Source organism: Callithrix jacchus, chromosome 11 (genome assembly GCF_049354715.1).
Source record: "Callithrix jacchus isolate 240 chromosome 11, calJac240_pri, whole genome shotgun sequence".
In the NCBI taxonomy this organism is placed as follows: Eukaryota; Metazoa; Chordata; class Mammalia; order Primates; family Cebidae; genus Callithrix; species Callithrix jacchus.
In genome coordinates, this window is record NC_133512.1 from 90611527 (window position 1) to 90639073 (window position 27547).

The 27547-nt window shown below is 55.3% G+C and overlaps 1 protein-coding gene across 16 annotated transcripts in view; it reads left to right on the plus strand.

The window, feature by feature from the left end:
• PTPRN2 (protein tyrosine phosphatase receptor type N2) overlaps positions 1-27547 on the plus strand; it is a 1018236-nt gene that overhangs the window by 882182 nt on the left and 108507 nt on the right. For all 16 annotated transcript variants that reach the window (XM_078343304.1, XM_078343314.1, XM_078343301.1 and 13 more), the window contains one exon: positions 12577-12771. In XM_078343304.1, coding sequence (XP_078199430.1) covers positions 12577-12771 — 195 coding nt within the window. The remainder of the gene's footprint in view (positions 1-12576; positions 12772-27547) is intronic.

The window sequence follows — 27547 nt, forward strand, 5'->3', positions numbered from 1 at the left end:
AAACCTCTGTGGTCTTGGTCTTTCTTTTCAAAATCCGAGCATGACAGGTCTCCTCTCTCACAGTGATTTCCACTCTGTAATTTTCCCCTTCAGATGCTGAGTTAAGACATGAGACATTTGCATTATGATGTGTATGGATGAATTTCTGCCCCCAGAATCCTCTTCAGCTCACTTTGTGCGTTGTGTTACAAAGAAGTGTAAGCTGCTTTGAGGACTCTGCGGGCAGAGCCAGGGCCCCACCCGGGTGCATCTAGGAGCAGGCGGCTCTGCAGCGCGTGGGGCTGCGGTGTGGGAACGCACTGCGCAGTCCTCGGCTTTCCGTCTGCGTGCTCACGCCTGCGGAGCTACTCAGAGCATGGGAGGCTTTTGGGATGGGGCACTGACCTGCCCCACTGACCTGCGGAGCCAGCCCCACGTGGCTCTGCTCAGGGCAGGGTCCAGGTGTGGGCACTTCGGGTGCCACGGGGCTCACACTCAACAGTTGCCGTTAGCTCTGGATGTATTGGAGGCAGCACCAAGGTACAAAAAGATCCATTTTTTGCGTTTTCCTGTTGGGGAGTTTTTGCACCTGGGTGCCGATGTGCTGGGTTTGCCCGTCTCCACAGACATGGCACCATTAAGATGGCGTTAGGTCAGGCACCACGGGTGTGTTTTGCGGTGGACCATTTCCATTTAGGGTGACAGTGGAAGGTGGGGTTCTCTTCTTTAAAAACACCCAGTTACTCTTGTTTCACTTGGAGGGAGGAGGGAGAGGGTCTCATCAGCAAGACAGAGTGGCTAGAGGACGGCCTGGGGGTCCCGCCTCCTTGGTATTGCTATCATGTCCTGGAATGAAGCCCTGCCAGATGCCCCCAGCTCCCCTGAGGCTGTGTGGCTTCTCTGTGCCCAAATGTAGGTGTGTACACTGGCAAGGGGATATCCACACCCACCTGAGATCAGAGCCACACGGCGAGGGTGCCAGTCAGGCCTCGTACTCACCACACCCACCTGAGGTCAGAGCTGCACGGGTGAGGGTGCCAGCCAGGCCTCGTACTCACCACACCCATCTGAGGTCAGAGCTGCATAGGTGAGGGTGCCAGCCAGGCCTCGTACTCTGCGCTCCACACACATCCACCCACAGAGTCCTCCCAACAACTCTCCGAGCTGCTCCGCCTTTCTCCCCACCCATTTCACAGATGGCAAAACACTCACACGGCTTTCGGCAGCCTGTCCAGGGGCACACAGGTGATCTGCCGTGAGTCCTGGGCCTCAGCCTCCGCCTCACACGGCCCCACTGTGTGGATCTCAGCTCCGCCTTAGCCGGCTTTCTTTGCCAGTGGTGGATTTCATTTTCTACCATGGGATTCTTTTTTCTAAGTCACTAAGGGCTCTGGAACATGTTCTTCCTGAGAACAGAGGCACAGTATTAACCACTGACATTTTACTGTGGACAGAGACACAGTATAGCCACTGATGTTTTACTGTGGACAGAGACACAGTATAGTCACTGACATTCTACTGTGGACAGAGACACAGTATAGCCACTGACGTTTTACTGTGGACAGAGACACAGTATAGCCACTGACGTTTTACTGCGGACAGACACACAGTATAGCCACTGATGTTTTACTGTGGACAGAGACACGGTATAGTCACTGACATTCTACTGTGGACAGAGACACAGTATAGCCACTGACGTTTTACTGCGGACAGAGACACAGTATTAACCACTGACGTTTTACTGCAGACAGAGACACAGTATTAACCACTGATGTTTTACTGTGGACAGAGGCACAGTATAGCCACTGATGTTTTACTGCAGAGACCACCTGCAAACCGTGCCCAGTTTCCACTACTGCAGACACGTCCTTCTCACTGGGAACTTGACATGCTCTCATTAATCATTTTCTTAATAACTTTCTCAGCTCCTAGGAGGGACCGACAGCTAAAAAGCTACAGAGCAGCTATACTGAGACGTAGGGACCTACAGAGCTTTCCAGAAAGATGTGAGCTCCATCTCCAGGCCCTGGACCCCTCTAAGTGAGCAGGTCTCAGGTCTTGGTGTGTTGGCACCTCTGCCAGTTAACACCTTCGAAGCCTGGTGTGGCCTGCAGGCCTCGCTCTAGGGTGTTTACTGTCTGACCAGGAGAGTTTTGTTCTGGGTGAGGATGCACCTTGTGCTTACTGAGGATTATGAGTCAGGGAAATTTCAGAACATGATGGGGCTGGCCTCAGCTGCCTCTCGGGAGGCTCGTGTTGTTGATTACACTTTATAAATTATCTTTTGCTCAATAAAATGCTCTCTAGATCACAGCTCTGTATTTTTTGGTGGGGGTGGGGGACAGGGACAGACACCCCAAACATGCAGAGCAGCGTGGCACAAAAACAAATGACTTCCCCTTTGCTACGTGGAAATTTCTTTTTTAGTTCACATATACATTGTGGGTTTTTTGCTGCTAAAGAATATGAATTGGGAAGAGAAAAGAAAACGGCTTTCAGCCACACCCTGGTAGGAGTAGCCCATGGGTGCCTTCAGGGCCGGGAGGCCCACGCCACCCCTCAGTGGGATGGAGCTTCCATCCAGCCCCGCAGAGTGGGGAGGGAGTTGGCAGGTGCGGCTGAATCTACGGTCAGAAGAACGATGTGACGTCCGCCTTTCTTCTTCTCCGTAATGAATTACCTGTTGGTCACTGAGTCATGCAAAGTGCCACAAGGTCCTACTTGTCTTTACAAACTCAAGGTCACCAAGCTGTTCACACCAGGCCACTGTGGCTGAGGATGCATCATCCCACGTGGCAGACAGAGGCGTCCTCATGACTGTTAGGCTGATCTTAGATTTTTCTCTAAGTGAAGTGGCAGGAAGGATTGGACCTTCTGTCTGGCCAAGATCCGTTTGCCAAAAATGTGTCAGTGCCCCTAGCTCAGGCTGTGGTGGGGAGGCCCTAGACCCCTGCAAGCGGGTGCTGTGGATGGGCAGGCTGGGCTGTGCGGGGAGGCCCTGGACCCCTGCAAGTGGGTGCTGTGGATGGGCAGGCTGGGCTGTGCAGGGGAGGCCCTAGACCCCTGCAAGTGGGCACTGTGGAGGGGCAGGCTGGGCTGTGCAGAGGAGGCCCTGGACCCCTGCAAGCAGGTGCTGTGGATGGGCAGGCCAGGCTGTGCGGGGGAGGCCCTGGACCCCTGCAAGCGGGCACTGTGGAGGGGCAGGCTGGGCTGTGCAGAGGAGGCCCTGGACCCCTGCAAGCAGGTGCTGTGGATGGGCAGGCCAGGCTGTGCGGGGGAGGCCCTGGACCCTGCAAGCAGCTGCTGTGGATGGGCAGGCCAGGCTGTGCGGGGGAGGCCCTGGACCCCTGCAAGCGGGCACTGTGGAGGGGCAGGCCGGGCTGTGCAGGGAGGCCCTGGACCCCTGTAAGCGGGCACTGTGGAGGGGCAGGCCGGGCTGTGCGGGGGAGACCCTGGACCCCTGCAAGCAGGCGCTGTGGATGGGCAGGCCAGGCTGTGCGGGGGAGGCCCTGGACCCCTGCAAGCGGGCACTGTGGAGGGGCAGGCCGGGCTGTGCGGGGGAGGCCCTGGACCCCTGCAAGCAGGTGCTGTGGATGGGCAGGCCAGGTTGTGCGGGGGAGGCCCTGGACCCCTGCAAGCGGGCACTGTGGAGGGGCAGGCTGGGCTGTGCGGGGGAGGCCCTGGACCCCTGCAAGCGGGCACTGTGGAGGGGCAGGCCAGGCTGTGCGGGGGAGGCCCTGGACCCCTGCAAGCGGGCACTGTGGAGGGGCAGGCTGGGCTGTGCGGGGAGGTCCTGGATCCCTCTAAGTGAGCAGGTCTCAGGTCTTGGTGTGTTGGCACCTCTGCCAGTTAACACCTTCGAAGGCTGGTGTGGCCTGCAGGACTCGCTCTAGGGTGTTTACTGTCTGACCAGGAGAGTTTTGTTCTGGGTGAGGATGCACCTTGTGCTTACTGAGGATTATGAGTCAGGGAAATTTCAGAACATGATGGGGCTGGCCTCAGCTGCCTCTCAGGGGAGGCTTGTGTTGTTGATTACACTTTATAAATTATCTCTTGCTCAATAAAATGCTCTCTAGATCACAGCTCTGTATTTTTTCGTGGGGGTGGGGGACAGGGTCTTGCTCTGTCACCAGGGCTGGAGTGCAGTGGTGCCATCCAAGCTCACTGCAGCCTCAACCTCCTGCCCAAGTGATCCTCCCACCTCAGCCTCTCAAGTAGCTGGGAGTACAGGCTCGCACCACCACACCTAGCTAATTTTTTTTTTTAGAGATGGGGTCTCACTATGTTGCCCAGGCTGTTCTCAAACTCCTTGGCTCAAGGGATCCGCCCACCTTGGCCTCCCAAAGTGCTGGGGTTGCAGGTGTGAGCCCGCCCGCCGACTACAGCTTCGTACTTTAAACTCACCGCACGGAATGGTACTTAGAGTGTTTACTGTCGCTGGCTGACGGGTGCCCCCGCTCCATGCCCTGGGCACCCACAGAAGTCTGATAATCAGCGCAGGAGACACAGGCAGAGGCTGCTCTCACCTGATGGCAGTTCTGCTGTGATGGCAGCTGACACTGCAAACTTCAACTCAGGTTTTAAAGAAGTGTGTGGGCCCACGCGGTCCATCGGTCACCGCCTCAGCGGTCGGCAAGCTCACGCCTCCGTTCAGTGTCATGGACACCACCGCCTTTTCAGGTGTGGATGCTGCTTTCAGCTGAAGAGCGAAGAGTGTGGCCCCTCCACAGCTGTGGGCTGACACTTTCAAGTATTGGGAGGGAAAGGCAGCTCACAGTGGCACCTCCAATGAGCCCGCGCCGGCAGCCTCACCCAGAGGGTTAGAGTTGCCTCATGCAGGGAGAAAATGTCCAAATTATGACCTGGAGCGGCTTCAAATGCCGCGATGTTTGTCTTGTTGGGTCTGGCTGGATGGTTACTAAGTCAAGTGCATTCTACATTTTTTATTCCATTCTAGGAAGGCGTGCATTTTTCCTTACAGAATTTTTAAATTTTAAGGTAAAGAACCGAGAATGGACAGACTATAGAATTTCTTTGATTATTTGGAAACTATAATCAGCCTAAAGGACCAGTGAATGAGACCACATGCAACGCCCCTCCCCGCTTTCTCCAGCAAGAATCCAGGCTCCTTCCCAGCTTCCCCCATGTCTGGAGAGTCCCAGGAGTATCCAGGAAAGGGTGGAGAGGGAGGGGCCGGACCCCGCTGTGAGGGAGCTCTGGCAGGTGGCCAGGAAAGGGGCCACACGCAACAGGAAGGGACGCTGGCGGAGGCAGGTCACGGTGAGTGGAAGACGTGGCAGTCAAACACCCCAGCCCTGTCCTCGGAGTGGGCTGGCCTGACCCTCATTCCCTGGGCGCACAGCGGTCTGGGGCATTTCCAGCTCACTTGTGAGGAATCTCTGTCTGTCTCCAGTAGACAGATGTGGCTTTCTTGTGTTTATAGCCAAGGGAGACACCAGGAGCTGGGTCTGCAGCCATGTCTTCCGGGACGTGTGCAGGATGGCCGGCAGCCAGTGCCACGTGGACTTGGGGGGTTAACTTGTCAGCGTGGTGTCAGCACAGTTTCCAGGATACGGCCCTTGCTCAGTGACCTCCACACGCTGCTGGCACGCTGCTCGCCCCGCCACCCCTGCCACACCTGCAGGGAGTCCCCGACAGCCGACACCTGGGCGGCTTCTTCCCAGCCTGGGTTACTGTCCGGGATGGAGCTCGGGCTCCAGAAAGTGGCTTCACAGCCGAGCACAGTGTGGCAAAAGCAATGCTTTGTGGGTGTCCTGAGATGCAGCGCGAGGCAGTGGACCCTTCGGTGGGCCCCACGGCATCCACGCTGGCTTAGCAGCAGCTGGGTTGAATAAGGTGTGAAATGCTGTCTGGTTCGTGCGGCTTAGCCGTGGCTGAGCCATGAGGTGAGGCGGGCCGAAGATGCAGCGGCTTCCCTTCAGGCCCTGTGTGCTCCAGGAAGTGCTACTTCCTGCTTGGAGACATCTGGTACATGCCGTGTCCAAAACGGAGGCTTGCCGTGGAAAAGCACATTCAGACAGCAGTCACGGTGCAGATGCAGAGCTCCGTGCCAGCAGCGCTGCCCACCGGGGGGCTGTGAGGAGGGGAGACCCCTTCTTTCTCTTCCTCCTTGCCCATCCCAAGGAAGCTCATCAGCTCCTCCAGGCCCCATGCCTGCTCTCATGTCCCCATCTCTGCAAGTGCCATCAGGCCAGGCCATGGCGCCTGAGCCTCTCCTGCCTGAAGCCTTCTTTGGCCTCAGGTTCAGGGAGGGTCCTCTCCTCCTGGCCCCCCACACCCCTTCCCACAAACACCCACACGCGCTGTCGCCATCATTACCGTCACCTCCTGCAATGACTCATGCCCAGCTCCAGGTGGCCTGCGGTGCTCAGAGGTCAGGGCCTGGCGAGTGTGACCCAGCCTGGCTCAGCCTGGTGTTCCCGGCACCCTGTGCCATGCTGATTTGGCAAGGAACCATAGCAAACCCAATTTTGAATAATTAATGATAATCATAGTAGGAACAGCAGATAGTCACCTGGCATGTGTCAGGCACAGGCCTGAAGCCTCAGTCCAAGTGTGTTATCTTATTTAATCCTCCCAACTGTGAGGTTGCTACCATTATCACTGCTTCACAGATGGGGAAACTGAGGCACAGAGAGATCAGGCACTTTCCCCAACACACAGTCAGTAAGGCCTGAAGCCTGGACTCAAAATCAGACCCTCTGACTCCAGGTGCTAGGAATGAATGAATGAATGAATGAATGATTATCCCAGAAGTCAAAGAAAAGAACCAAAGTCAAGTCTATTTGCCGTCCTCATGCGTGTTCCTCTGAAGACGTGTGTTTCCTGGGTCCTGGTTTCTGGAAGGCGTCCATCGAGTCAGTGTTTGCCGTCCTCATGCGTGTTCCTCTGAAGACGTGTGTTTCCTGGGTCCTGGCTTCTGGAAGGCGTCCCTCGAGTCTGTGTTTGCCGTCCTCATGCGTGTTCCTCTGAAGACGTGTGTTTCCTGGGTCCTGGTTTCTGGAAGGCATCCATCGAGTCTGTGTTTGCCGTCCTCATGCGTGTTCCTCTGAAGACGTGTGTGAGGGAAGCATGGCTGGTGCCTCCGGGAGCCATGTCCTGCCTGTCATAGCATCCAGGGAAGTAGGACATGCCTCTCACCTGCCCCCAGGCTCAGGCGCAGCATGAAGGGACTTCAGCCCCAGCAACCTCATCAGCCCCATACTCAGCCTCCCCACCGCCCCCACCCCTCCGGGACCCGGCCTCCCCACCGTCCCCATGCTCCCTGCAGGACATTCCCGGCCTTATCACTGCTCAGGTTAGTCTGAGCCATTTGCTGCGTAGAAACTTGGTAGTGGTCAGAGCGGAGCAGCGCCCGGCTAGAGCACGAGCCCCCATTTGTAGGCAAAAGGCCACAGGGAGGGGGTCTTCATCCAAGAGCAGTGTCCCAGCCAGAAGCTGCCTTGCTGTGCGGATGCCCTTCTCCCATGGCAGCGCCTCCCCCTGCACCGGAGCTGCCTTGCTGTGTGGATGCCCTTCTCCCATGGCAGTGCCTCCCCCTGCACAGGAGCTGCCTTGCTGTGCGGATGCCCTTCTCCCATGGCAGCGCCTCCCCCTGCACCGGAGCTGCCTTGCTGTGTGGATGCCCTTCTCCCATGGCAGTGCCTCCCCCTGCACAGGAGCTGCCTTGCTGTGCGGATGCCCTTCTCCCATGGCAGCGCCCCCCCGCACAGGCAAAGTCGCCTGTCTCCAGCCTTCTAGGCCAGGCTTTTGGGGCTTCCTCTCCGTCAGGGGCTTTATTCTTGGATCTTTATGGGTGTTTCCCTCCTTTAAAGGAGTTACGACCTTCAAGGAGACCTCGTGCTGCACAGTGGCCACTGGTGAGAACCACAGGTCCCCGCCGGGCGACACCCAGCCCTGTGTCTCCCTCACCGCGCAAGGCACTGGGGCACCCGCCTGAGGAGGCCGTGTCGGTTTGTCCACTTCTAAATTGTGCGACTTTGGCCGGACACGGTGGCTAACACCTGTAATCTAGCACTTTGCAAGGCCAAGGTGGGTGGATCACCCAAGGTCAGGAGTTCAAGACCAGCCTGGCCAGTGTGGTGAAACCCTCTCTGTACAATAAATACAAAAATTAGCCAGGTGTGGTGACACACGCCTGTAATCCCAGCTACTGAGGAGGCTGAGGTAGGAGAATCACTTGAATCCGGAAGGCAGAGATTGCAGTGAGCTGAGATCATACCACTACACTCCAGCCTGGTCTCCAAGCAAGACTCTGTCTCAAAAAATATATATATATATGTATGTATATGTATATATTCCGTGACTTCCTCAGAAATATCCTTGCATTTGCCAAGCCGTCAAGTGTGGCTCTGGCTTAGAGAACGGTCTGAACTTTTATTCACTAACTTCTCTCTTACTCATTAATGCTTGAGGTTTCTCTGTAGCCACCTCCATGCTACAGAATATACATGAAACCCTTTCAATCTTTACAGTAACTATAGGATTACCTCCATTTATAACGTGAAAAAAAATCGGCTTAGAGACTTTCGGGGTTTGTCCAAGGTCACATGAAAAGCTTGTTGTTTGCTGTTGTTGACTTGGGGAGAAAAATAAATAAAATAAAAAATGGAAGTTTGTGGTGGAGCAGGGATCTCAGTCTTGGACTGTGGGTGTCTCAGTGGCTTCAGCCTCCATGGCACTCAGGAGAGAACAGAGCTCAGGTCACTGTAGCTCTCCCACGGGTGGCAAATCACAGGATGGACATGGTGCTAGCTTGATTTTTCATTTTTATGTGAACAAATCTCCAACGTTTCAAATCCTCTTCCCCAGAGCGTCGCATTCTCCGACCTGCTGGCTTCCCTGAGCCATACGCAGGTTGGTTACTGGTATCATCTACTTTATTTAAATTAGCCCTTGTCAGGCAGATGACCTCATGTCAGGAGTTCAAGACCAGCCTGGCCAACATGGTGAAACCCCGTCTCTACTAAAAATGCAAAAATTAGCCAGGCATGGTGGTGGACACCTGTAGTCCCAGCTATTCGGGAGGCTGAGGCAGGAGACTCACTTGAACCCAAGAGGCAGAGGTTGCAGTGAGCCAAGATCGTGCCAGTGCACTCCAGCCTGGGTGACAGAGCAAGAGTCTGTCTCAAAAAAAAAAAAAAATTGTTCCCTGTGCACATATTTCTTTTTGTTTATTTCGCTTTGTTTTTGAAATTCTGAGAAAACACATTCACTATTTTAGCTCTGTCTATAAACTAGCAAGTACTTGAAGATGTTTGGGAAAGAAGGAACTGGAATGCTCCCTCTTGTTAGAGACCCCTTATCCTCACCGGAGGCCTTTGGTAAAGCACATTTTCCCCGGTGTGTCTCTGCTGGGATGCCGGCAGTCCTCCTCCCCGCCCCCCGCGGTCCTCCTCCCCGCCCCCCACGATCCTCCTCCCCACCTCCAATGGTCCTCCTCCCCATCCCCCCGCAGTCCTCCTCCCCGCCCCCCACCATCCTCCTCCCCACCTCCCATGGTCCTCCTCCCCATCCCCCCGCAGTCCTCCTCCCCGCCCCCCATGGTCCTCCTCCCCATCCCCTGTGGTCCTCCTCCCCACCCCCCGTGGTCCTCCTCCCCATCCCCCCGTGGTCATCCTCCCCACCCCTCATGGTCCTCCTCCCCAACCCCCGCAGTCATCCTCCCTGCCCTCGTGGTCCTCCTGCCCATCCATCATGGTCCTCCTCCCCACCACCCGTGGTCCTCCTCCCCACCCGCCGTGGTCCTCCTCCCCACCCCTCGTGGTCATACTCCCCTTCCCCCCATGGTCATCCTCCTTGTCCCCCTGCAGTCCTCCTCCCCGCATCCATGGTCTTCCCCACCATCCCAGCTGTCATCCTCCCCATCCCCAGCTGCTCTCCAGGGGCTGCAGGTTCATGGAGACTGGGGGCTGAAGGGCCCCTTCCCACAGCACCTATGTCTCGCTACGAGCCTGAACCAGAGAGCCTGGGAGCATGACCTGCTCATCCCGGAGAGCCCGGTGGAGGGGAATGGCATTTTCTAGATGGTATGGTGTCAGTGGGCTTTGCAGACATCTTTAAGGCCGAGGAAACCGGTAGCCCGGGGTAAAAGAAGAATGGAAGCATGGGGTGTTTCCTAGCCTTTGGTGGGTGTGAGGCCTTTGATGTATCACTGGTGGGGCGAGTGGGCGGCTTGGCCTCCCCAGATGTCACCAAAGTGACAGCCAGGCAGCAGCAGCCCATGAGGCCCCTCAGAGCCTTTCCTTCCCCATGAATGCATTTGCCTCTTCTGTTGGGCTCCGATTCTCTTACAAATTTTTCTGGATATCATTTCACTTTGATGACTCAGGGTACAGGTATATTTTCACTAGGCAAAAGGGTGGAGCATCCTGCCACGGTGGTCAGCACACTTTCAACATGGCATGCTTGTCAGGTGTTGGGGAGCACCCGGGCTGCACCCTGAAGGTGAGCGGCAACAGCGTGGTCCCTGCATGTCCTGAGCAGCTAAGGCTGCGCAGCCACGTTCTGGCTGCAGACAGGTCTCGCCCAGCCCTGCAAGTGCTGGGGATGCCCTCCTTCATGTGTCAGGTGCTGGGGATGCCCACCCCATGTGTGTGCCGGGTGCTGGGGATGTCCCCCACATGTGTACCAGGTGCTGGGGATGCCCCCCCCACGTGTCGGGTGCTGGGGATGCCCCCCCAGGTGTGGTGGGTGCTGGGGATGCCCCCCAAGTGTGTGTCAGGTGCTGGGGATGTCCCCCACATGTCTGTCGGGTGCTGGGGATGCCCTGAATGTGTGGTTGGGCTTTGCTTGGGGAAAGAGGTCGGAGACCCTGCTGTGATCCCACAGAAACTGTCTTGAGGTGTCCTGTTGAGATTTTTTTTTAACCCTGGGAACTCTGACCTCGGTGTCCACTCAGCGGCGCGGGCTTCCTCCTCCCCATGCCTTCTGTCTCCCACGTGGCTCCATCTGCCCTGCCTTGTGTGAGCTCTTGGCCACTGCTTTGGAAAAAGAAATAAACACCAGAATAATGTTGTTTTTCCTCCAAAAACTCTGTTTGTGGCATCGGTTTCTGTATCTCAGTCCACAGTGCAAACCTCCCTCCAGCCTTTATTCTAATAGAATGAGAAACCACCCAATGAAGGCTGCTGTTATTCCAGAACATTCCATGTTGATGGCAGACGGGGGTCCCGTGGATGCTTTCTTGAATCTATAGGAGTGTGTGTGTGTGTGTGTGTGTGTGTGTGTGGAGTGTGGTATGTGTGGTGTACGCTTCTGTAGGGTGTCTGTGTGTGTGAGGTGTGTGTGTATATGGAGTGTGGTATGTGTCTGTGAGCTGTTTGTGTGTGACGTGTGTGGTGTCTGTGGTTTGTGTGATGTATATTTGTGGTGTGTGTCTCTGTGTGGTGTGTGTGTGAGGTGTACATGTGTGATGTGTGTGTCTGTGGTGTGTATATGTGTGTGTGGTGTGTCTGTGATGTATGTTTGTGGTGTTTATGTGTGGTGTGTGTGTGGTGTATGTCTGTGTGTGTGATGTGTGTCTGTGATGTATATTTGTGATGTGTGTATGTACATGTGTGTGTGATGTATGTTGTGTGTGGTGTGTGTGCATGTCTGATGTGTGATGTGTGTGGTGTGTGTGTGTGATGTGTGTATCTGTGATGTATGTTTGTGATGTATGTATGTATGTGTGTGTGGTGTCTGTTATGTGTGTTTGTGGTGTGTCTGGTGTGTGTGTCTGTGATGTGTGTGTGGTGTGTGTGTGATGTATGTTCGTGGTGTGTGTGGTGTGTGTGTGATGTGTGTATATGTGATATATGTTTGTGATGCATGTATGTGTGTGTGGTGTGTGTCTGTGATGTATGTTTGTGGTGTTTGTGTGTGGTGTGTGTATGTGTGTGATATGTGTCCATGATGTATGTTTGTGATGTGTGTGTGGTGTGTCTGGTGTGTGTGTGTGTGGTGTGTGTGTCTGTGATGTGTGTGTGTGGTATGTGTGTCTGTGATATATGTTTGTGGTGTTTGTGTGTGGTGTGTGTGTCTGTGATGTGTGTGTGTGGTATGTGTGTCTGTGATATATGTTTGTGGTGTTTGTGTGTGGTGTGTGTGTGGTGTGTGTATGTGTGTGTGATGTGTATCTGTGATGTATGTTTGATGTGTGTATGTATCTGTGTGTGGTGTGTCTGTGATATGTGTTTGTGGTGTGTCTGGTGTGTGTGTCTGTGATGTGTGTGTGTGGTGTGTGTCTGTAATGTGTGTGTGGTGTGTGTATCTGTGATGTATGTTTGTGGTGTATGTGTGTGTGATGCATGTGTATGTGTGTGTATGTGTTTATATTCTCTGGTTTTGAGAGCAAGGCCACTATTTCCTTTCTTCCCCAAGCCTGAAGGCTTCTCGGGGTGCCGTGCTGGGAGGGTGCTTTGGGGTGTTTTGACCATCCTGCTGTGCTGGCCTGCCCAGGGGTCAACTCTCACCTGCCTGAACCTCGGATCTTAGCACAAGAAGGGGCTGGTGCCACGTGGGTGCCGTGGCCCCCCGCCTGCTGGGCATCCCCAGTGCCACTAACCCCCTGCTGTGCCTCCCTCTGTCTTGCAGGAGCTGTGCCGCCAGCGCATGGCCACGCGGCCACCGGATCGACCCGAGGGCCCGCACACGTCCCGCATCAGCAGTGTCTCATCCCAGTTCAGTGATGGGCCGATGCCCAGCCCCTCTGCGCGCAGCAGCACCTCGTCCTGGTCCGAGGAGCCTGTGCAGTCCAACATGGACATCACCACCGGCCACATGATCCTGGTAAGCCCCGCCTTCGCACCTCGGCCCACAACACCCAGCGTCTGCGCCTGACCCTCGGGGACAGGACGATGGTGGCTGCGCCATGCCTGTGGCAAAGGCTGACAGGCAGGGCTCGCTCTGCAGGGAGTCCTCTCCCTGTTAATTTAGATAAACAGGAATATCTTCCTGAGATCTTGGCCGTGCTTCCGCCTGGAACGTGCAGCCCACATGCACTCCCTGGCGTGTAAGAGTGAGCGCCCGCTGGTTTCAGTGGTGGAATACATGTCTGTTAGCGCCCGCCGCGTGCGTCACCTTTTGCCCTCTCACTAGGAAGCAGCACTGTCTCCTTCATGCTCAAGCCTGGCTAGCATCGTTTGGGCAAATAAATGTCGCCACTGTGACATCGAGGCAGGAGGAAGGGGGCGGGTGCCTGGCTCTTCACAGGAAGCTTCCTGGTGGTGCCGGCACAGAGGTTCATGGTGAGGCAGTTCCGCGGCCTTTTCCAGGGTCCTCGCTGGAGAGGCCACAGGTGGAGTGGCCGTGCGTGGCCACTTCCTGCATAACAAACGTCCGGTGTTGTCACAAGAGCTGTTGATGGCTCAGTGCCTCCTGCTGCTGCCTCCTGGGTCTGCTGGCCACAAGCGTGGCCCAGTTGGTGGCCGTGGCTGTGCTGTTGGGATGAAAGGGCAGAGCCCGTTTCACTGCTTGGCCTAAGCAGCGGATGCACTCACAGGTCAGGGTAACGTTCTTCGCTGTACCATTAAGTTCCCAGATCCCAAGGTGGACCCTGTAAGTTACCCTGTAAGTTGCTGTTAATGGCTTATGTGTTTTAGAACTTTTTTGCCTGATGAGTCAGTAAGAATATCAACTGGTGGATTTGGACTACAAAAAGCCAGAAAACCACGTTTTCACTAAAAAGCCTCACTGCAGATCTTGGATCAAGGCTGGAGGCCACTGGTGAGGCGAGACCTCCCAGCCCAGTTCACACTCCAGGGACTGACAGCTCTGACGGCAGGTGGGAAACATGCAATTCTAGACCCGCTTGGACCAGACGTTTTGGGAAACTGAGGAACGCGGCAGCCTGCTCCCTGGATAACTTAAAATGAGATGAAACAACACTCAAGAGGTTTGGCTTTCCTGATCTGGGGCTGAACTGTGCACAGCCTTTCCCATCATTCCCTGGGACACGCCCACGAAGCCAGACCAGCCTCCTGAAATGCTCTCCCTGTGGGCGTGGCGGGGACGGAGAGTGGCAGCTCATGGAGTGCATTCAGCATGCCTGTCATCGACGCTGACAGAACTTCCTCCCTTGATGGATTGTGGTTCGGTTACTTTAGATCTGACTTTTCAGAGGCTATTTTGACATTTGTCCCTTTTAGAAAAGGACCTGAGACCGGGCATTCGTACTTGTGATGAGATTCGGTATTGGGGTCAAACACGTCCGCCAGAGATGTTCATCTGACAGGTCGGCCAAGGGGACAGCCACTGAGCATGCCCACATTGCGTGCTGATATGTCCACATTTCAAGGTGCTTGAGTAACAATTTGATGATATCTCAAGCCCCATTGGTGCCTGAAAATACTGTATTTCTCAGAGAATTGTATGTGCCATTCACATATGTAACAGCAGCTCTAAGCGAGCACGAGGGTTCATTTCTGCTGGAATGAACCGCCAGGACGGACTCAGCCTGCACCTCGTGGAAACCCTGCAACGCCTGACTCAAGACACCCTGCTGGATGCTGGGGGGCCATGGAGGACCATCGAGGGCCCTGGACCGTGGCGTGGGCCTGTCGTCATGCACCTCACCCCGCCCACAACTGCATACTTGTCTAGTATGAGTCCAGCCAACCTTCTAGACTCCGTGTGTATAAATCGTAAACTCAGGGAAACAGGATCTTCCTCGTCAGCCAGAGCCGTTTCGAAAATGAACGTTACCGAGATAGTTCCCTGGCTTCATGATGCTGGCAGGTGCTGGTGGGAGTCAGGGCAGACGTGGGGAGCCGCAGGCATCGTGCGGAGTCCAGCAGCCAAGTGGACCGGGTGTGGGCCTCGGACCCGGCTGTCTTCTCTCACTCTGCAACTCTGACTTTCCTTCCTGTGAGCTAACTTCCCAAGAGCGTTTCCATGCCTGCTCAGCCACAGGGTCTCCTCCTGGGGATGTCCCTGGTACAGGAGCAGAGAGGCCTGCAGACTCACAACACAGGTGAGCCCCAGGTGGGTTTCTTCCCAGGACTCACACGGTGGCCTGTCAGGCTCAAAATCTGCAGCCAATGTGAAGGACACTGGCTGCCACCCTCCCTGGCACACACAGGCTGTAGAAAGCACACATGGGCTGGTGCCGCAGGAATGCGCCAGAGTCTCTGACCTTCCACCTCACCAGAGCTGCAAGGCTGCCAGTTCTCTGGTGATTCCCCAGCCCAGCCCTCCATGCGCAAAGGCTCATTTCTGCCAGATGGCCAACACGGCAACCTCGCTGCCCCTCCCCTGAGGATGGCAGGACGATCAGATAAGCCACTGAGTCCCAGTGAATCCGAGGACCAGCTGTTCCCGACATGCCGCCACTCCTGGGCACATTGGGCAAAACGTGGCATCTGAACCCCACGACCCAATGAAATCAGTGGCTGATGACGTCCAGGGGCCGGGCTGGACACGAGGAGCCCCAGCAGGTGGAAGGGGCAGTCCGGGCCATCTCGGGGGCAGACTCAGCACCGAGAGTGTAGCCTTTCTGTGGAAAGGACATGTGTGGGAGGGTGGAGGCTGCATGCTGCCCTGGAGCCCAGACCCTCAGGTGGGGCTGGCCTGGCTGTGGCCCCACAGGAAGGGCTTCTGGGCCCAAAAGCCCCCTCCCGCCCCAGGACCCTCCACCCACTGTAGCTCACGTGGCTGCTGCCTATGCAGAGGCTGGGATTTCATGCTGGAGACCCAGAGTAACAGAACCCTAGACAGGAGCACTCACTCCAGAGAGGTGAGCACACATACCCCTTGTAAAGGAGGACAGACGCACACACATGCCCGTCACACGGGAGAAGGAGGCCTCCCTGGAGACAAGAAGCTGCAGGTGCCTGCCCCGGTGGTGGGACCCATGGGCTGTGCAGCCACTGGGTGTCACCAGGAAGAGGCTGGCATCTCAGGACTACAGGGAGGGACTTAGTCTGGTCAAGGTGCCCCAGCAGGTAGAACAAGGAGGGGAGCACATGGCTCAGGGTCCCCCAGGGAAGGGGCTGTGCCAGAGCCAGATGGGAAGGGGCAGGAGTGGGCATGTCTCCAGGGCAGCTGCTGGGTCCCCAGCTCTGCCATGACACCAGATGGCTGGGTGTAGACACAGAGCACAGATTCTGGGCTCCATCAGCAAATGTCAGAGCTGAGACGCTTTGCTGTTGCAGGAGCCGTGTCCCAGAACAAACCTCCAACCTCTGTCTTCTCCGCTGTGAGACGGATTCGATGGCAGTGCCTTTCCCCTGGGGTTTCTGTGAGGGGAAAACCGGGCGAGCGTCTGAGATGCTGCCCACCCGAGACCCCGCTGGCCTGTGCCGCAGGTGCACCGGGCTGCAGAGGAAGGGGTCGTGCTGGAGAAGCAGCCTCAAGGGCCTTTGCTTGCTGGGGTTTGGGCCTCTGGGTCCCCCAGCCCCGGCCCCAGCCCTGCATTCTCTGTGCCCTGCCCAATGCCCATCTCTGTGCCCTGCCCAATGCCCACCTCTGGGCTTTGATCCTGGGTTTTGTGTTGCTTTGCCTGCATTTTCTTAGCAAGGTCCTTTTAAAAATTCCAGTTTTCTTCTGATGAACTAAGGAGAAAGGGCATTATCCACAGGGAAAACCCACCCCAGAACGTCAGCTGTTCCTGGAAAATGGCACAGGGAAGGGGCTGTGCCCCTGCCTTAGACTGTCTGGGAGAAGGTAAGTCGAGGCTCACCTGCGTGCTCATGGAGCACTCGGAGGAGGGAGAGGCAGGAGGGGAGCACTGCTGTCAGGACACCAGCACATTTCCATGGAAGCAGCCGAAAGGCGGCACAAAGATGCCCCTGCAGAGCTCAGGACTCTGAAAGCCAGAACGTGATTCAGGCGACTTCACAGGACGGTCATCAGAGTGGCTGCATCTTCACCATCTGCAGGGACGCGGCTTCTACATCTTCACCATCTGTGGGGACGCGGCTTCTCCAGAAATCCTGCCGCCTGCTTTTGCAAGGTAAAGAATCATCGAACCTTCTCAAGATCTGTTTCCCTACCACTTTGCTTTCAGAAGGGCAGCGTTTCCGCCTGGCTGGCTCCGAGCGAGGAGGTGGAGAAGGTGTCGCCTGCCAGTGTCGCTAATTACGCCTGAGTCAGCCGAAGCCACCGCGGCCATTTAATGGCTGGAGCACGTTCTTTGAGAGTGGGAATGTTACGGAAAAGATGGCTTCATACTTCTCCCTCAGACGTGAAGAATAGAGACTTAGTTTGGGAACATCATGCTGAGTAAGTGCTTTTAAAGATCCATCCTCGTGAGTGCTGAAACAGCAGTGTGTCTAGAGAAGCACCTTCCTGAGGCACAGGAGCTGTGAACTGGCCCATTTCACAGACGGCAACAGTAAAACCAAGCACAGTGGCGGAGACGTGAAACATGAGAAGTCTCAGCACTGCAGAGAGTGACCAAGATTTCCCATCATCTCAGAAGTTGGGAGAGTTCATGGATTTCACCAACGAGGTGGGGGGAGCTACCAGCCTGCGGGGCCGCGCTGCACCTTCCAGATTTGCCCATGGGGTTTCTGAACTCCCACAGCGTGGGAAGTGTGATGCGTGTCTGTGCGGGAGACCCACAGATGCGGGCACCAGCTTCGACCTCCTCAGACCCGCGCGGCTCACAGCCTCCAACCTCAGCCCTCAGGCCTGCCTGGAGTCTTCCCTGGGCCCATCGTGTCTCTGCCTGTGCACCCTGAGAGGTCTCTTTCTCTCATTTTTGAACGTGTCTGGCTTCAGGCTTCTTTGTTCTTAGTGATAAGTCACTGAACCAGGAGCGCCTCTCTAAACTATGCTGCGTGTCCCATCCTGAGACTGCGAGTCACCAGCTGCAGCAGAAAGGGGCTGGAGTCCCCTGCACCCCATGCCAGCACTGCAGGGGACTTGGCAGGTGTTCCCTGGCCCCAGTGTCTCTGCCTTCAGACCCAGTGCCCTGTATTTCTAGATGGTTCTGTTCCGTCGTTCCCACGTGGTTGGTGGGCGTGGATGGCTACTCTCCCAGTATGAAGGGCACTGGACTGCTGAGAATTTCACTCTGGGGCCACGTGGGTGGCTGTGCTGGCTGTTCCCACCCTGGCTCAGGTGCTGGTGAGGCCTGATGAGTAAACCAGGTCACAGGGCAGACGCGTCAGCTCCATGGGGCCTGTGTTCTCAGACAGAGCAGGCTATTGCTGCCTATTTCACGGCTCACATTTAGAGGAGCCCATTTTTGCCGGGAAGCTGTTTCTCAGGGCTGAGGACTGCCCGGCAGAGGCTGGGCCTGCACGTGGGAGGGCACATAGTCCCCTCTTCCCAGCATGGCAGGTGGGGGTGTGCCCTGCCCTATGGGGAGCTGGGACTATCCCTCTCCAGTAGGCCGGTTTGGGAAGCCTTCACGCCACACAGGACCTGAGACTGCATTAAACCAGCAGGGGAGGGGGACGCTGGGGTGAGAGGCAGAGCCAGGAGAGGAGGAGCATTCGGGCCAGAGTGCCGGCTCTGAAGACCCGAGACGGCCAGCCTCACCCCTGTGAGCCTCCGGAGCTCCTCTGAGAGCCGTTTACACGTCCACCAAGTTTGCTGAACGCTGAGTGGGTCCGACCTCCCAGTGGCTGCCATGGCCTCTGGGCCAAGCTCAGAGCTGAGAATCCTTCCTCACACCCTAACTTGCTTGAGGGGACGACCCAGAACCTCCTGTGTCCACGAGGTGCAGCTCCTGCGTGACGTGCCTGGGACTCTGTTCTGTACCTGAGACTGTCACAATGGACCCAGCCTCCCCTGCACACAGGCCTCCCCTGGGCGGAAGGACACGGGCTGGGAATCAGGAGACCTGGGTTAATTAGGCAGGCGTGTTAGGCCATTCTCACAGGGCTATACGGAGATCCCCGAGGCTGGGTAATTCATAAAGAAAAGAGTTTGAATCGGCTCAGGGGTCTGGAGGCTGTGTGGGAAGCGTGGTGGCTTCTGCTTCTGGGGAGGCCTCAAGGAGCTTCCAGTCCTGGCGGAAGGCGAAGGGAAGCCAGGACATCACGTAGCAGGTGTGGGAGCGAGACAGCAGGCGGGGAGGTGGGCACTTCTAAACAGCCCGTCTCAGGAGAGCCCACGCACTATGCAGTACTGTGAGGGCAGCGCCAGGCGGGTAGTGAGTCTAACCACCTGTGCTCCAGCCGTCCAGCTGAATCCCACAGGCTTCACCTCCAACCCCGAGCTACATTTCAACACGCAATGGGCCGGTGCAGCTCCAAACCACGTCATGAGGCCACGTGGGGGCAGCGCCTACTTACTGTGTGCCTGTCAAGCAGCTGGCGTTCAGTCTGCCAAGAGCAGAATCCCTTGTTCTGCTGCTTTGGGGTTTGGAGGTGCCGCTCTCTTCCCTGGAAGGAGGGTCTTCCTCTGCCAACCTCTAAACCAAGAGCAGGTTCCAGCCCTCAAGCCCCGCACCTTCTTCAAAAGCAGCTTGACGGTGACCTACACGCTAAACTCGAGGTTTTCTTTGTCACGATGTCCCAAGGGGAGGAGGGACTGTCCCAGCAAGCGCCTCTGGGGCTGGCGTTTGGCCTGGGGTGCGCTTCATGAAGACAGTACAGCCACTCGGCACCACTGTGGGGGAGGCGACCACAGCAGGGGGCCCACCCGCACCGGGACTCTGGGGCCAGCCCCCTCCCCAGGGCTAGCTGGTGCCACCGTGGTCATGTGATGCGTAAACCGTGGCTCCTCGCGCCACTGCTCGCAGGACAGGGCTCTGCGTGAGTGCGTCCGGCCCGGCCCCGCCTCCCGGCAGCCATATACTCTCCTGTCCCGGGATGCACAGAATGTATTGTTTCCTGGTAAGGACCCTGTAGGCGATTTTCAAACCTTTGCCACTCCCAACTACACAGCCGATGTGAAATGTGAGTCTTTAGAAGCCAGATCCTGAGTCATCGAGGATGCTCATTGTTTATTTTGATAGATATTACCACGTTTCCTGCCATAATCTTTGCCCAGATGGCATCTCCCTAGTGACGTAGACAAGGTACCTCTGTCCCAGGTCTCCCAGCCTTGGGTATTAGCGAACCTTTGAGCTTTGCATCTGATAAGTGGGAAAGGCTACAGCAAAGTGGATTTCATTTCTATTTCTCCGAGATTCCATGAGATTGAGATACTTTTTGGTGTTTGCGAGCCGTTTATTCTTCCTTCCAAGGATGGTTTTTGGAAGCATTCCTCATGGCGGCAAGGCCAGCAGCTTCCAGCGCCTGCTGAGTACAGGCATGGCACGTCCATGCAGCACCTACCACAAAAATGAAATAGACGTGGCCGTGAAACTGCTCTGCTGCTGGTCATCTCCGTGTCCATCATGATAGCCACGGTCACCTCTGAGAGAGGCAGTGATATCAACTAATTAGGGCAAAGTTTAGGAAGACCAAGAAGAAAGAGAAGGCCCTCTGAGAGGTCCTGTGCTGTCTTGACGTGCGTGAGCAGGAGGGAAGGCGCTGGCTGAGTGGCTTGGGCCTACGTGGTTCCTGCGGGTGGGAGCTGTGCATCAGGACTATGGCTCAGAGCAGAGACTGCTGCTTTAATTGATGAAGGACAAAGGGGGGCCCTGGGAGGCATGCATGCCGGCTGCATGGGGTCTGTGGACCCCAGGGGCCTTCCCTGGCCGGCTGGGGCTACCGTGATGATGTCCCTTAGTCTGGGCAGCTGAAACCATAGCAGTGCCTTCCTTGCAGCTCTGGAGGCCAGAAGTCTGCAGTGGGGGCATGGGCAGGGCACCTTCCTCCTAGGGCCTCTCTCCATGGCTGGCAAGTGACGTCTTATCCTTATCCTCCCAGAGCCTTTCCTCTGTGGGAGCACGTCCTGCTGTCTCTTCTCAGGACCCCACTTGGATTGGTCTTGGGCCCACCCCAGTGGCCTCATTTTAACCACATTGCCTCTGGAAAGGACCCCTTCAAATGAGGCTATGCTGCGGGGTCACCTGGAGGTGTCTAGGGACACAACACCTGGATTCCAGGGTGCAGTTCAGCCCGTGACCGGGACAGACGCCTGACCCACTCCAGCCCGTGAGCAGGACGGATGCCTGACCGTCTCCAGCCCATGACCGGGACAGACGCCTGACCCACTCCAGCCCATGACTGGGACAGACGCCTGACCCACTTCAGCCCGTGAGCAGGATGACACCTGACCCACTCCAGCCCATGACCAGGACGGACGCCTGACCCACTCCAGCCCGTGACCGGGACGGACGCCTGGCCCACTCCAGCCCGTGACCGGGACGGACGCCTGACCCACTCCAGCCCGTGACCGGGACGGACGCCTGGCCCACTCCAGCCCGTGACCGGGACGGACCCCTGACCCACTCCAGCCCGTGACCGGGACGGACGCCTGACCCACTCCAGCCCGTGACCGGGACGGATGCCTGACCCACTCCAGCCCCATTCCAGCCCATGACCGGGACGGATGCCTGACCCACTCCAGCCCCATTCCAGCCCATGACCGGGACGGATGCCTGACCCACTCCAGCCCATGACGGGGATGGACGCCTGACCCACTCCAGCCCATGACGGGGACAGATGCCTGACCCACTCCAGCCCGTGACCGGGACGGACGCCTGACCCACTCCAGCCCGTGACCGGGACAGATACCTGACCCACTCCAGCCCATGACCAGGATGGATGCCTGACCCACTCCAGCCCCACTCCAGCCCATGACCGGGACGGATGCCTGACCCACTCCAGCCCATGACGGGGACGGACGCCTGACCCACTCCAGCCCATGACGGGGACGGACGCCTGACCCACTCCAGCCCGTGACCAGGATGGACGCTTGACCCACTCCAGCCTGTGAGCAGGACAGACACATGACCCACGCCAGCCCGTGACAGGGACAGACGCCTGACCCACTCTAGCCCATGAGCAGGATGATGCCCGACCCACTTCAGCCCATGACTGGGAACAATGCCTGACCCACTGCAGCCCGTGATGGGGACGGACACCTGACCCACTCCAGCACTTTCTGGTAGTGTGGAGTGCATGAGAGGCCCCTGCTCTTCCATCCACAGCCCTGGAGGGTAGCTCCAGTCCGCCCGCACTGGTGAGCTGAGTGCTCAGTGAGCACTATGAGGCTGTCCGCTGTCTGGGCCCTGGGCCCTTGCTCACCACAGCCCTTCCACCTGCTGCTGAGTTGGTGACGGACCTTCGAGGCCTGACGGAGAGGCTGACGAGCCACTGTAGACACCACCGCTTTCTAGAACTCAGCTCACACCTCCTGGGCAGAGCCTGGCCCCTGCTCCCCCCTGCTCCTACCTCCTTTACTGTGGGTGCGGGTGTGTGCGCTGGGGGTCCTAGGGAAGGGCACACAGGGAGGCTGGAGGCAGCAGCAGCTGTGCGAGGAACAGGAGTTCTGGTGGGGAAGCGTTCACAGTCACTGGTTCTGGATTTCCCTGGGAAGCCTGTGCTACAGTGCCCCGCCCAGCAGCAGCTGTGCCCGCAGACTTGGTCAGCGGCCATCATGGCCGTCCCCTGCGGCCCCCACACATCCACCACGGTGCCCCTCAAGAAGCTCTGGATGGTTGGGTCATGACAGGCAGAGTTCCTTCCATAGTCCACCTTTAATGAGGGTGTGGAGCTCTTATTGTTTGGTGAGGTGGAGTGATTTGACATTTCATTTTTTAAAATCTGAAATTTACATTTGCTGCTTAAAATGTTGGAACTGTGTGAGTGCTTCTTTCTCAGTCTCTCCGGGCTTTCAATACGCTGTCTTTTCTGTTTAAAGAAAAACTTCTGTGACCCAAATCTGACCAGTCCCTGCTGCCATGCTGGCCCCCGTGAGCCAATGGCTGAGTCTCAGAAGAAGAGTTTGTAACATCTTTAGGGTGGCAGACAGAGGGTTATGTCCCAGTAAACCCACTGTAAGTTGAAAATAGCATTAGGTTGAAAGTACGCTTTTGACTAGTGATGTTTTCGACTCAAAAGAGGTTTATCCCCCATAGCCCATCGTGATCGGGGACTGTCTGTCTATTTACGATCTAGTGTGATTGGATTTTGGGGCTCCAGAGGTGGTGGGTGATGGTCCACAGAGTCTGCAGGAGACACGGGTAGCCCCCCTGTGATGAAGCTTGGCCTTTGGCAGCCGAGGTGACTGGCTTGGGTCAGTGCCACCCACTGTCCTGGAGCCCTGCTTTTTAGCTGCTTTTTTGCTGTTTCTGGCTTGGAAGACCTTCTTACAGCGTGTGGATGGGGCACGATGGAAGGAGTGCAGTCAAGCATTCAACTCATCCTTGTCAAATGAAATTGGGTGACCAAACACTAAATTTGGCAAAAGTTAACAGGTGCACGAATTGACGGTTGTGAAAGGAAGCACTTGAGGCTGGTGTGTAAAATCGGGTCCGGAACACGCTCCATTTGTGCAGCGTTTTCTGAGCGCCCAGTGATGGGGACGTCCGAAGCCTCCTGTGAACTCATGGAAACTTCCCAGGGAATCCTGAGGGGAGGAGGTGAGACCAGAGCCGGGCTGCTTCTGGCTGGTCTGTGACTCCTGCATCTGCAGGTGTAGAGACAGCATCAGAGAAGCTAAATGACAGCAGTTCGGGGCCTGGATGGAAGTATCTGATGGTTCGTGTAAAAGTGTAAAGCTAACACAGGTCGCAACATGCAGCTTTTAAAATTCCATTGAACTGTAGCTCCACGAGCAGTTCATAAACAAGCTGACATCAGGTGGGCTCTGCGCCCCTCCTGACCTCGCATGGCTCCTGGGCAGAGGACATTGCAGGTGCTGGGTGGGAAGGAGCCTGTCAGCCTGGCTCCTAAGAGGCTCACAGTCAATTTGGGGCAAAAGGGGGTGAGTGGCTGGAGAAACACTAGTCACTGCCACACGCCAAGCTGTGTGCGTGTCTCTGTCCTTCACAGGGTTGGGGGTGGCATTGTGGTGGTGGGGGCTGCAGCGGGGACTCAAGGTGGACATTTGAGGCAAGGTCTTGGTCAGTGAGGACAGCCGTGTTGGGCAGGTGGCATTCAGAGAAGGAAGCCCCACAGCTCTGTCAGGAAGCAGAGGCTAGTCACAAGATTGGAGCTCACAGGGGAAGGAGCAGAAGGTGAGCTCAGCCTGGACTTGGGTGAGCACCATGAGCAGATATCGGCAGCCTCGTGCTTCTACGTGTGGAGTGCTGCTTGACGCCACGTGTGATTGCTGTGCTTCTTGAACCCCAAGAGTCAATTATTCACTTATTTATGTGCATTTGCAGAAGGTGGGGACACTTAGGATGCACCAGCCAGGGACTTAGCAGGTCCTGACTTGTCAGTGGTGTTTTCTCTGGAGCAAGAGGGAAGTGATCTCAGAAAGCCAGGAGGATTTGGCGCTGCAATACAAAGGTGCTGCCACATCCAGAGGCTGGCTTCCCCGTGTGACATCGGGACCAGCATTACACCCCATAAGCCTGACGTCCCCTCCCACAGAACGTGGCTGCCATGAGCCTGACTTCCTCTTCCACAGAATGTGGCTGCCATGAGCCTGACGTCCCCTTCCACAGAACGTGGCTGCCATAAGCCTGACTTCCCCTTCCACAGAACGTGGCTGTCATGAGCCTGACGTCCCCTTCCACAGAACGTGGCTGCCATGAGCCTGACTTCCCCTTCCACAGAACATGGCTGCCATGAGCCTGACATCCCCTTCCACAGAACGTGGCTGCCATGATCCTGACTTCCCCTTCTGCAGAACGTGGCTGCCATGAGCCTGACTTCCCCTTCCACAGAACGTGGCTGCCTAGAAACCCATGCAACAGCACTGCGGTGACATTCTTAGAACTAGAGATGCTAGAAGTTACATGTTACGGAAAATAAAATGGTTGTGACTATGTTGCCAAAGTTAAGTTTTCTTTAAAAAAGCTAAGCTCTCTTTCACTCAGCATTTAGCCATGTACTTCCGTTATCTCTCACTCACTCAGCGCCTAGCCGTGTACTTCCATTATCTCTCACTCACTCGGCGTCTAGTCGTGTACTTCCGTTATCTCTCACTCACTCGGCGTCTAGCCGTGTACTTTTGTTATCTCTCACTCACTCGGCGTCTAGCCGTGTACTTTTGTTATCTCTCACTTGCTCGGCGTCTAGCCATGTACTTCCATTATCTCTCACTTGCTCGGCGTCTAGCCGTGTACTTCTGTTATCTCTCACTCACTCGGCATCTAGCCGTGTACTTCTGTTATCTCTCACTCGCTCGGCATCCAGCCGTGTACTTTCGTTATCTCTCACTCGCTCGGCATCTAGCCGTGTACTTCCGTTATTTCTCACTCACTCGGTGTCTAGCCACATTGTACTTCCGTTATCTCTCACTCACTCGGCGTCTAGCCATGTACTTCCGTTATTTCTCACTCACTTGGTGTCTAGCCACATTATACTTCCGTTATCTCTCACTCACTCGGCGTCTAGCCGTGTACTTCCATTATCTCTCACTCACTCGGCATCTAGCCATGTACTTCCATTATCTCTCACTCACTCGGTGTCTAGCCACATTGTACTTCCGTTATCTCTCACTCACTCGGCGTCTAGCCGTGTACTTCCATTATCTCTCACTCACTCGGCATCTAGCCATGTACTTCCATTATCTCTCACTCACTCGGTGTCTAGCCACATTGTACTTCCGTTATCTCTCACTCACTCGGCGTCTAGCCGTGTACTTCCATTATCTCTCACTCACTCGGCGTCTAGCCGTGTACTTCCATTATCTCTCACTCACTCGGCATCTAGCCACATTGTACTTCCGTTATCTCTCACTCACTCGGCATCTAGCCGTGTACTTCCGTTATCTCTCCCTCACTCAGCGTCTAGCCATGTACTTCCATTATCTCTCACTCACTCGGCGTCTAGCCATGTACTTCCGTTATCTCTCACTCACTCGGCGTCTAGCCATGTACTTCCGTTCTTCGCCTGCGTTTTGTGAGTGAAGGCGTTTTCTTTATTCCCTCTCCTGCCTTCTGTGGGAATGAAGGCGTTTTCTTTATTCCCTCTCTCCCCTTGGCTAGTTTAACAGCTACACTTTAGTGATTATCCTGGTACTTTTAATAGCCATGCTTGACTTGGCAAGATCTGGAGTTCACATTTCTGCCCTCCTCGCACCCTGGAATGTAGACACAGGCCTCGGCTACCTCCCTCCGACACCCACGGTATTGCTCAGTCCTTTCAGTGGTCCCTTTTCTTTGCATCCCTAAATCAACCATTTGTTTTACTAGCTTTCATGCTCAGCATTTGTTCAGACTGACTTTCATTTTATGAGGTTCTCCCCTTCCCCCATCACCATCCCTTTTACTCCTCAATTCGTCACTTTGGATAAAATGACTTTTTTTCTGAAGGATATTTTTCTTTCAGTCTTTTACTGGGAAAGTTTCCTTCTCTTTGTCTGAAAATGGCTTTGATCCTCACACTTGCATAAGAGATTAGCCATGGGTCAAGTTCTATTTCCTTTTATTTTATTACCCTGAAACCCTGTTCTGTCTTGTCTGGTGTCCCCGTGCTTGAGAAGACTGTCTGTTGCTGGTCTCATAGTGGTTCCTTTGTGGGCTGGCCCTAGCTCCTTCCTGATCCCTATGTCTGATGGCATTTCTTTCTGGGCCATCTCTAGCTCCTTCCTGATTACTGTGTCTTTACTGTTTTGGAGTTTTCTTGTGCTCTGTCTTGGTAAGGACTTATTTTAATTTTTATTTTAGCTCCAAACTTACTGCAATTTCTGAGTCTGAGAATTCCTGTCTCCAGCCAATTATAGAAAGTCATAAACCACGTATAATTTACATTTGACTCTCTTCCATTCTCCCCTCTAATAGAAATAAGTTGGACCTTCTTATTCCCATGTCTCTTAAATCCCTTTTCTATTTATCTCTTTATCCTTCTGTCCTACATTCCAGGGAATTTCCTCAGATCTGTCTTCCAATATACTGTGATTCTCTTCAGCAGTGTCTAACCTGTAATCCATCCATCGTAGTTATAATGTTAAGGAGTATGGTTTTCACTTACAGTTCTATTTTGTTCCTTTTCAAATCAATCTGTTGGGGTCTTCTTTTCTGACACTGTTGATTCCCACTTTAACACCTTCGATCATAATCAGTGCATTATACGATGGTTTCTAACACTGATTAAGTTCTCTCAATGTTTGCTGATTTGCTCATGGTAGTTTGTTTTCTGGTGGTTCTATAAATCCAGATTATAATCTCCTCAGTGGTTGGGCTTTAGTCCTAGTTTTGTGTGGCCCTGTTCTGAGAGTATTAACCTCAAGAAAGCTTTTGACAGACACACTAGGCTATCATTAAACCAAGACCATCTTCATGTCAGATAGAAACCATGTCAGAGGAAATCCCCACCTTCCAGGTCACTCATGTACTGTAACTTTGAGCCTCAATTCCGGATGAGGACCATGTTTCAAGCATTTTCCTATTTTGAGTTTATATGAAGACAGACGAGCTTCCTGTGGTGTGAGCACATCTGTTTACTAAGGGTGTGGTCATTGTGGGTCATATGTAGTGTAGGGGGTCTCAGGTCCAGCTCTCCACCACCTGCAGGGTAGGGTTTTCTCTGATGGCTCCACATGGGCAGAGAAGCCTGAGACCCTGATTTTTGATGCAGGGAATCCTGTTGCCTGCCCTCCACCC